Raw genomic sequence first — 9,194 nt, forward strand, 5'->3', positions numbered from 1 at the left:
CTGGGGAGGCTGCAGTGTCTCAGGGACAGAATTTGAGGGTGGTCTGGGTGAGTCCAGGGACAGGGGGCCACCGGTGCTGGGTCTGCATCCTGCAGGGCCAGACACAGAGCGGGGGACCTGGCCACCGGGGCCCCTCCTCGGGTCATTCCATGGGGCCACGAGGCTGTGGTGGGCATGCTGGGGCTCAGAGCTCGTCGTGGTGACGCGTCAGGTCCTCGCCGTAGTTGGTGGCCTGGCTGCCAACGAACATGTTCCAGTTGCCCAAGATCTCAGCCTTGCTCAGACGCCCGTCCTAGAGCGAGGGTCAGAGGTCAGAGGGGACAACACAGTGCCTTGTAGGTCTCTGCCCCGCTCTCTGAATCCCTGTCCCCTCACTTTTGGGTGTCTGCCCCCTTCTCAAGGTCTCTGTTCCTCCCTTTCCCGGGCCCCTCCCGGTCTCCATGCCAAACGGGGACCCTGGCAGCTCCGGGCCCCGCTCATGGGACCGCGCGCCAGGCTGGCATCCGTCCCCAGCGTGGTCCCCGCGGCGCACCTTGTCCGTGTCGCTCTCGTGCAGCAGGTGGTTGGCCTCCACCAGCGGCTGGTCCTGGGCCGGGGGCAGCACCCAGTGGCCCACCTCGCTCCCGTCCAGGTGCCCGTCCTTGTTCAGATCTCGGAAGTCCCGAAACTGCTCCCGCTCTGTCTGCACCCAGGCCGGCTCCTCCTCCCCCGGCTCCTGCGTGTACAGGTCCGCTGGGTCGTCGGAGAAGGGGCGACGTCAGGGGCGGGCCCGGCTCTGACGCCTCCTGACCACGAGACCCCCGCCGCCCCGATGCGCTCCCGCCTCGGCTGCCTCCGTTTAAATGGGTTTAATAACAAAGCCCGACTTCCAGGTGATTGCTCTGCTATACGTGAACATGACTCGATTGATTGATCGGGTCATTGAATGAACGATCCATCAGTTTGATGGATGCCCGCATGAGACACTGCATATTGTGTGGCGCGGTGCTTGACACAGAGTAGGCACTCTACATGAAAGAATGATGAGCGAAGATGTTTCAGGCGAGATACGACAAAGCCACACTTAGAACACCTCACCTCTCGCCAAGAACCTACCTGGCCATGACGGTTGGAGCCTCTGGTTTGTTCCCATTATTTGTAAATGTTTGCAAAACTTTGCCCCAGGGGCTGACTTGGAGAAAGTAAGTATTCCACAGATGGATTTCCAAGTTTTTTACACCACACCAGACAGAAATAATTAGCCAGGATAATTAGTACAGAATGCTAATTACCCCCTCGGGGACCAGACCAGGGAACATCAGAGGGCGTCACCTCCATGCAGTAGGCACAGTCAGCCTTTCGGAGCAGCCAGCACGGTTCCTTCCCTTTTTTCTTTTTTTAAATGGCACTAAGTCATCATCTCTTATAGGAAATGATAGCAATGGTCAATGGGAGTTGTGTGTGCGTTTTTTAATATTGCGGTAAAAAGCCCACACCGTAAAACTCACCATTAGTGACATTTAGTGCAGTGGTAATGCTGCGCAATCTCCACCTAGCTCCAGAGCATTTCATCACCCCAAAAGGACACCCCTTTCCCATTAAGCAGTTACCCCCCATCCCCCGCTTAGCTCCAGGCCCTAGGCAACCACTAATCTCTTTTTCTCTGTGGATTTTCCTATTCTGGACACTTCTTTTAAGGCCTCCACTTCCTTATCTATAAAGAGGGGGATTAAATGAATTTACAAGATGTTAACCACAGTCACCACAGACTGTGGCAGCTACCGTTATGATTCAGCTGTGATGCTTGAGTTCCTTCTTACCAAAAAGGAAAAAATGCTTAAATAAAAATGTCCTGCCTGCAAGTTTTTTTCCATAAAAACCTTCTATAGAAAAACGTGTTCAAACTTGAAAAACGTCCATGTTTGCTAGCTTTCCCCTCAATGTATTTTTGCCCCTTGAGGCCGAGGACAGAGGCAGGGCCATGGGGATATTTAGGGGTGTCACAAGGGTTCCCCAACATCCCAAGTTAACAGGAGATATTTACACTTTGCTGGATAAATGCAAAACAAGCTCCCTGACTTCCCGCTGCAAGCAAATGCAGCTCCCGAGCCCCAATTTTGCGGAATCTCTACACCCTCCCAGGAAGGGCCTTGGTCTGGAATAGTCTCTGCTATATCCTCAACCACTGGTATGCAGTAGGTGCTCAATAACTGTTTCCTGGTCCTGGTACACAGTGGGTGCTTGATAAATGCTTTTTTGGCCTGGCACACAAAAAGTACTTGATAAATGTTTCCTGGGCTTGGCCCATAGTAAGTGTTTGATAAAGATTTGCTGGGCCTGATATACAGTGGGTGATCGACAAACACTTTGGGGCCCGGCACATAGTAGGTGCTCAATAAACGTTTGGTGGCTGCATGAACTCAAGCAGCGCCCCCGCCCCCACTTCAGAGGGCCTTTGCTTTCTTACTGGTGATAATGCATTGGGCTGCCACCTGGACCTGGGAGGAGACAGGTGTCCTCAGGGAGGGATTCAGGTCCCACTCACCGATATACTCATCCACTTGGATGTAGCCATCTTTGTTCTTGTCCAGGTCCTCCAGGGTTTCCTGTAGAGAAACAGGCATTGAGGCTGGCTCCCAGTGTGGGGCTGGACCCCCGGGGGCCAGGATGTGAAGTTCTCTCAGGGGCTCTCATTCTGGGGTGGCTATGGGGCCAGGCATGTGGGAAACTTGGAGGCTTTCTGGGATGTCACGACGTGGGTCCTACCTGCACTTAGTGGGTGGGGGCCAGGGAACCCAGATGTCCTGATGCACAGGTTGGATTCACATAGAGCCTTTCTGCATCCCTGACATCTTTCTCCTGCCCAGCCCACATGCTCCAAGGGCAGACTTGTCTTTTCCTTTAAAAGGCAGAGCGTAGACCCTAACTCCGTGTTACGTTTGAGCATGATGTGCTTGGCAGACCGTTTCAACACACGCTGAATATCTCTGCTCTTTGATTTTCCTTCAGTTCTCGAGCAAATGGATTCTATTCCCTACTTTTACATTCAGACTCACTCATCGTAAGACGCTGCAGGTGTACGACATTCCACTTTGTCTTCTGGCAAAGTCTCCAGCATTTTAGGGTTGGCAGATAAAATACAGGACGATCAATTACGTTTGACTTCCAGATGAACGACGAATAACTCTCTAGTATGAGTCTGTTCTGCACAATATTTGGGACATACTTAGAGTACAGGATACTGAGTTACACTTGAGTTTCAGAAAAATAGTGTTTTAGTATAAGTATGTCCGAAATATTGCATGGGATGTACTTACGCAACTATTGAAGAATTATTTGTTGGTATAAATCCAAATGTAATTGAATGTCCTGTGTTATTTGCTAAATCTGGCAACTCTACAAGACACTTACATATTGAAATTCCCATTATTTATTATAAGCGACTTTCTTGTAGCTCCTTCTTTATAGTACAATCTGGACTAATATTCATGTTTTGAAATCCTGTGTCGGGGGAGGTTACGCTCGCTATCCACAAACGTGAGAGATGACAGCAGAGTTTAGCCCAGGGCTCGGCAAACGTTTTCCATAAAGGACCAGATAGTAAATATTCCTGGCTCTGCGTGCTGTATTGTACGTGGAACTGACTCGCTCTGCCGTTGTAGCGTATGTAAGCAAATGGGCATGGCTGTTACAATAAAACTTTATTTGCAAAAACAAGCTGTGGGCCAGATTTGACCACAGGTTCTAGTTTGCCGACCCCTGGTTTAGACCACAGATTTAGCTGCCTGGGGTTCGAATCTCATTTGGGTGATCTCGGGCAAGTCACCTAACCTCTCTGCGCCTAGGTACCCTTATCTGTAAAATGAAGATGACAGGCCACCCCAACAGGGTTGCCATGACAATTAAATCAAAGTAATGCAGGTAAAGGTGTCAGAAGGGTGCCTGTCACACAGAACATGCTCAGTCAGGTTTTGTTATATAATCTCAACTCAGGAGAAAAAAGAAGTGTTATGACATTATCTGCTATAAAAGAGGAACACTGGGTCTTGCAAGAGTCTAGGGGGAGACCCAGTGATCCAGTGATTCCAATCCTAGAAGTTTTAACCTGTAGCTGTATTGACACGTGTGTGTAGAGAGACGTGATGAGCATTTCCCTCAGGCCGATTTTACAGTTTTACATGTATAAACTCATCTAGTCCCCCTGACTACCCCCGAAGCAGGGATCACTATCGGTACCATCATTTTACAGATGAGGAAATTCTGGTCCAGAGAGGTTACGTAACTTGCCCAAGGTCACACATCCAGGAAGCTTCAGGGCTGGGATATGAACCCAGGCCTTCTGACCTCAGAGCCCTTGATCCAAACAGCCTTGCCATAGACCCCTAAAGCAGCCTTGGAAATGGAGACACAAGAAAGGGGTTACCTATGGGGGACAGGACTCGCTTGGGGGGGGATACAGGATGGGGGACACAGCAGGGAAGAAGACTGTTCACTTTTTTTGCATCTTTGGGTATTTAACCACATCGATATGTTACCTATTTGAGAAATACATATAATTACATTTTTAAAGTAATCTGTGAAAAGTTAGGCATGGGCGGAGTGGGTATAAGTCCTTCCACTTGGAGTGACACAGGGGGGCGGCGTTGGGGCAGGTATGAAAGATGTCGCCCTCCATGGATCTGTGCTTGTGGCCTGGGTTCCCTGGGGAAGGTGCGGGAGGATCAGGTGACTGGAATCCCCAAAGTAAGCGCTGGGGGGCTGGCTCTCACTCACGGCAACTACAATGTCCCGCATGTGAGGGAACTCCTCTGGGTGCAGGAAGGCCGTCAGCTCCTCCCGAGTGGCCATCGAGTCCCCATCCTGGTCAGCCACCCGGAAACGCCGCTCGTCCCGAGCCATCATCTTCTTGTAGGTCTCCGCGTCCTCCACGTCGTGAAATTCTTCGCCTGGGAAAGAGGGGGGCTCGGTGAGCTGTGCTTTCATGGAGGAGGGGAGGTTGAGAGGGAGGAGGACAAAGAGCTCTAGCGGGGGGGGGGGGGGCGGGGGGGAGGGGGGAGGCAGGGTCAGGGCAGGAAGACCTCCGCCTAATTAATCGTACGAGATATACATTCATTATTTGTACATATTTGCTACCTAATAGTGAGAGCCTATTATATGCTAAGTTCTTTATGATATTGCATTTAACCCTCATAAAAAGCAAGTGAGTTCCTTCGCTTTTTCTCATTTTATGAAGGAGAAACTTACTCCCAGAGAGATAATAACTTGCCCGAGGTCATACGGCCAGTAATGACAGAGTTTGAGTTGACACTGGCCATTGGGCCCCAGGTAGCACTCTGACGCAGGAGGCTACAGTGCCTCGGCTTGCTGGACAGAGAGCAGGGAAAGGGCATTTTCAACAGAGGGAACAGTATGTACGCAGTGTGGAGGTTTGCAGAATGTGCCGAGTTCCAGGAAACGGCAGAACAACCATTTGGTTGGGGCAGAAAGTCCAGGAAAACCCAGCCAGAGGGTGGGCGGTGTGGGCCTGGGGAGCTGGGACTCTCTCCTGGGGGCCCTGGGGAGTCATGGGGGCTGTAGGTAAGGGAGGGTCGGAGTCAGCTCTGGGTGTGGGGAGACCCCTCTGGCAGTATCTGAAGGACTGGCTGGTGTGAGGGTACAGGAGGAAGACAACGAGAGCTCTAAAGGCCGGGGGCTGGGGCATAGGAAAAGGAGGAGAACCAAGGAGTCAGGGGGCAGGGTAAATAGCTTTGGGATTCTCAGGATGAGAAGTCAGAGGTCAGGGGGTCAGGATGATGGGGCATGGAAGGTAGATGTCCCTCCCTGGTCAAGGATCTGAAGTTCCCCTATCCCGTGGTTACAGAGGTCGTAGATGCCAGAATAAGCCAGATATTGGGGTTTCTGGGTGATGGGGTCCTAGAAGTAGGTCGATACTGATCAAGGATCAGAGGTTAAAGGTCAGGTCATGGATTCTGGCTAATGGCCTAAAGGTTCTCAGGATGAGGGGGGTCAAACAGGTCAGGGTCACGGTGCGTGTGAGGAACAGGGGTCGGGGTCTCCCAGCATACCGGGCGCGTAGTAGCCATAGGTGGCGTTGCGCAGCTCCTCCCAACCCACACGCCCGTCGCGGTCCGTGTCGTACGTGTCCCAGGCCGCGCTCACCGAGTCCTGTATGTGCCGCCGCTGCGTGTGCGCGATCCACGAGCGGAGCTCGGCCAGCGACACCCAGCCGTCCCCGTCCCCTGCGCGGTCCATGCGGTCCACGATGCGCCTGCGGACCGGACCGGGGCGGGGCGCACATCAGTCTCGGGCCCCGCCCACACGGGGGCTCCGCCTTCGTCCAGGCTCTGCCCCTCAAGGAGCCACGCCCCCACTGGAGACACGGCCCCATGTGGGAATGAAAATTATGTCCACCGAGTCGTCCACAAACTGGGGGGAGGCCCGTGTCAATCCTGGGACCACGCCCACCACAGGGCCCCGCCCCTTCAGCCCAGGCTCTGCGTCCTGGGGAGATCACGTCCAATTCGAGACCCAGAGGACCGCCGCTGGCGCTGTGACCCAAGACACGCCCAGGCGGAGGAAGCACCTACTACGGTCCAGGGCCATTCCCTCCGCTGTGGCCTCGCCCTTCCACCCTGCACGTGCTCCATCTCTGGCAGGTAGCCACACCGCGCCCCTGGCCCGCAGGGCTCCTGTCCTAAACTCCCTCCCAACTACGACTGGCACAGCCACACAACCCCCCTGCCACCACCTTCTCTTGCCTGCTCAGGCCCCGCCCCTCTCCCCAGCTCTGTCCGTCTTAGGACCCTCCCTTCTAATCCCGCCTCCTGTCCCGCCCCCTCCCTGGATGCGCGGGTCAATTTCAGGCGCCAAGCTGCGTCCCGCCCCTGCCCCCTACCTTTTCTCGGCAATTATCAGGCATCGCACTAGGAGCATCGCCTGCGACCCCGCGGGCCTGGCTTCCACCACTCCCTTTCCCGTGCTCCGGTGGATCCCGAGCACCCCTCGCCCGTCTCATGTCAAGCCCCAGTAGGTACCGTCTCACGCTCTCTCTCGGGCCCAGGCCCCTCCCCACTCCCCTGGCCCTGCCCCGCCGCTGGTTTGGATGAGTCTTCCTCTCTGTCACAGTCCCTAAGCCCCTGCGACCCAGTCCCCAGGGTCGAATCCGAGTCATCCCCGCTGTCCCCTCCCGGGTCAGGCAGTCTCTGCTGGGATCAGTCGGGGGCCGGCTCTGTCCCCAGGACTAACACCCTACCCTGAGGTTCAAGATGGTAAGAGCATGGGCTGCACATTTAGATATTCTAGTTTCAAATCCTTCAGCCTTCTCTTACGGTTGTGTGACCGTGGGCTGTGCGACCGTGAGCAAATCACTTCAGCTCTCTGTGCCTTAGTTTCCCCCTCTGTAAAATGAGAATAAATAACAGAGCCTACCCTACAGCGTGGTCACAGGAAATACCTTAGTTAAACCCTTGCGGAGCACTTAGGACAGGACCTGGCGTTGCAGCAAGTGCTCTGCCAAGTGTGGCAGCCTCTCGCCGTCTTTCCCCTCATCCTTCACCCAACCCCATCGGAGCGCAATCTCCCAGCCAGAAATCTGGCCATCTCCACCCTGATCTCATCGCCATCGTCTTTCATCTCTCATCTGGACTCCTGCAGTAGCTACCCCACGGGGCTCCCTGCTTCTTGCTCCCTATAGCCTGTACCCCAAATAGCAACCAGAGGGGTCCTGTTAAAATCTAAGTCAGCTCAAGTCCTCCCTCTGCTCAGAGCCCTCCCGTGGCTCTCATCTCACTCAAAGAAGAGCTTAAATCTTCACCCGTTTGTTCTCTCTCTCCGCCATCAGCTCCCACCCTCTCCCTTTGCTCACTGGGTTCCACTGGGCCTGACTGTTCCTCAAACAAATCAGACCTATTCCTGCCTCAGGGCCTTTGCACTTACATTCCCTCGGCTCGGAACGCTACTCCCACACATATCCACACAGACCTCCCCTGACCTCCCTGTTTTAAATTACAACCCTAAATCTTTCCGCCCCCCCGCCCCCTATCTTTCTCCTACCCCAGCCGGGCTTGGCTTTCCTCTGGGCTGAGCTGGTCGAATTCCTTGGCCACCTCTCGTCCCAGAAAAGCCTCATGGTCGTACTGGAAGTTCCCGTGAGCGTCATCATGAAGGGCCTCGCTCAGGGGGGCCGGCTGGTGGACCCTCCCCTGGCCATGAGGGCCAGCGTCAGGGGACGGCTTCCCCTGGGCCCCGTGCCTGAGCAGCAAAAGCAGCAGCAGAAGCGATGGTCGCCACATCATCAGTCCCTGGGGAGCGACAGAGGCTAGGAGTAAGGGGTAGGGAAAAAGACAGAGACGAGACAAGAACGGGGGAGACCTAGAACAGGACAGAGAGGTGGCAGCTGGCTGCAAAGTTTTAGGCTCAAGAGGGGACGGGCTTGGGGAAAAAGGGGACAGGATCTCAGAGGTGAAACCAGCTGTGGGGACGGACTCTTCTGAGGGAGACCCAGAGGGGCCCCGGAGCCGCAAGTGGGGGGATCCAAGAGGGAGACATGGCGCACTTCCCACGCAAAGTGTGGGGCGGGGTCGTGGCCAGAGAGAAGTCATGCAGGCTCCCGAGCGTCGTTTCCAGTCTGACTCTAATCCTCGACCCAAGAGGACCCGAGCCGTCCCCCCTGGCCCGGCCACCCGCCCCCGCCTCTCTTTACCGAGTTATCCAGTCTTACTTCGTTCTCTACGCTGCACTCTGCGTTATCCAAAAAGATGCCCAATTTGGCGGCTCTCCAGCCAGGCCCCGCCTCCGGCAGTGCAGGGGCCCCGCCCTCCGACCAATGAGCGCTCAGGAGGGCCCACGGGGCGGGGCCGAGGAGAGAAGGGTGGGCCGCGGGCGCCCCTCGCCACGTCCACAAAGGAGAGCGCGGCCCGCGCGGCCCGGCCCCGCCCCTTCCCAGGGCGGGCGGGGTGGGCGACGCCCGAGGACGCGGCGGGGGAAGAACTACAACTCCCGGAGGGCGTCGGGGCGCCCTGCCCGGCAACCACCAGTTGCCATAACTCCAAAGCCTCGTGGGAGATGTATTTTTATCTCTTCGCCTTTGTCAGCCTGGTTTGAGTAAAAAGGGAACCCAGGGGCCAGAGGGGGCACCCCCTTCCCTGATTAGAGAGAACAGTTCTTCCGCTCCACCAAGGAGGCAGATCAGACTCCAGCCAAGAATTCCTCAAAAT

The 9,194-nt window shown here is 55.2% G+C and overlaps 1 protein-coding gene across 2 annotated transcripts; it reads right to left on the reverse strand.

Moving 5' to 3' along the window:
• RCN3 (reticulocalbin 3) lies at positions 1-8,838 on the reverse strand. Of its 2 annotated transcripts, none has more exons than XM_039878663.1 (7): positions 8,699-8,838; positions 8,032-8,279; positions 6,045-6,247; positions 4,753-4,925; positions 2,525-2,585; positions 533-732; positions 1-292 (listed from the first exon to the last, which is right to left on the reverse strand). In XM_039878663.1, the coding sequence occupies exons 2-7, from the start codon at positions 8,271-8,273 to the stop codon at positions 185-187; spliced, it is 987 nt and encodes a 328-aa protein (XP_039734597.1). In that variant the 5' UTR covers positions 8,274-8,279; positions 8,699-8,838; the 3' UTR covers positions 1-184. The 2 variants fall into 2 exon arrangements, with proteins under 2 accessions (XP_039734597.1, XP_039734596.1); XM_039878662.1 differs by having other exon boundaries at positions 8,681-8,831.
• Positions 8,839-9,194: the final 356 nt, after the last annotated feature.

Source organism: Pteropus medius, unplaced genomic scaffold, assembly GCF_902729225.1.
Source record: "Pteropus medius unplaced genomic scaffold, Ma_sr-lr_union100, whole genome shotgun sequence".
Taxonomy (NCBI): Eukaryota; Metazoa; Chordata; class Mammalia; order Chiroptera; family Pteropodidae; genus Pteropus; species Pteropus medius.

What these genes read in the sequence shown, in the direction of transcription:
- RCN3 (XM_039878663.1), bottom strand. Translation starts at nt 8,273, where the DNA reads ATGATGTGGCGACCATCGCTTCTGCTGCTGCTTTTGCTGCTCAGGCAC. An exon ending in GAAAGCCAAGCCCGGCTGGG is followed by an intron (nt 6,248 to 8,031) that starts GTAGGAGAAAGA and finishes TCCGGTCCGCAG; the next exon opens with GCGCATCGTGGACCGCATGG. An exon ending in CTATGGCTACTACGCGCCCG is followed by an intron (nt 4,926 to 6,044) that starts GTATGCTGGGAG and finishes CCTCTTTCCCAG; the next exon opens with GCGAAGAATTTCACGACGTG.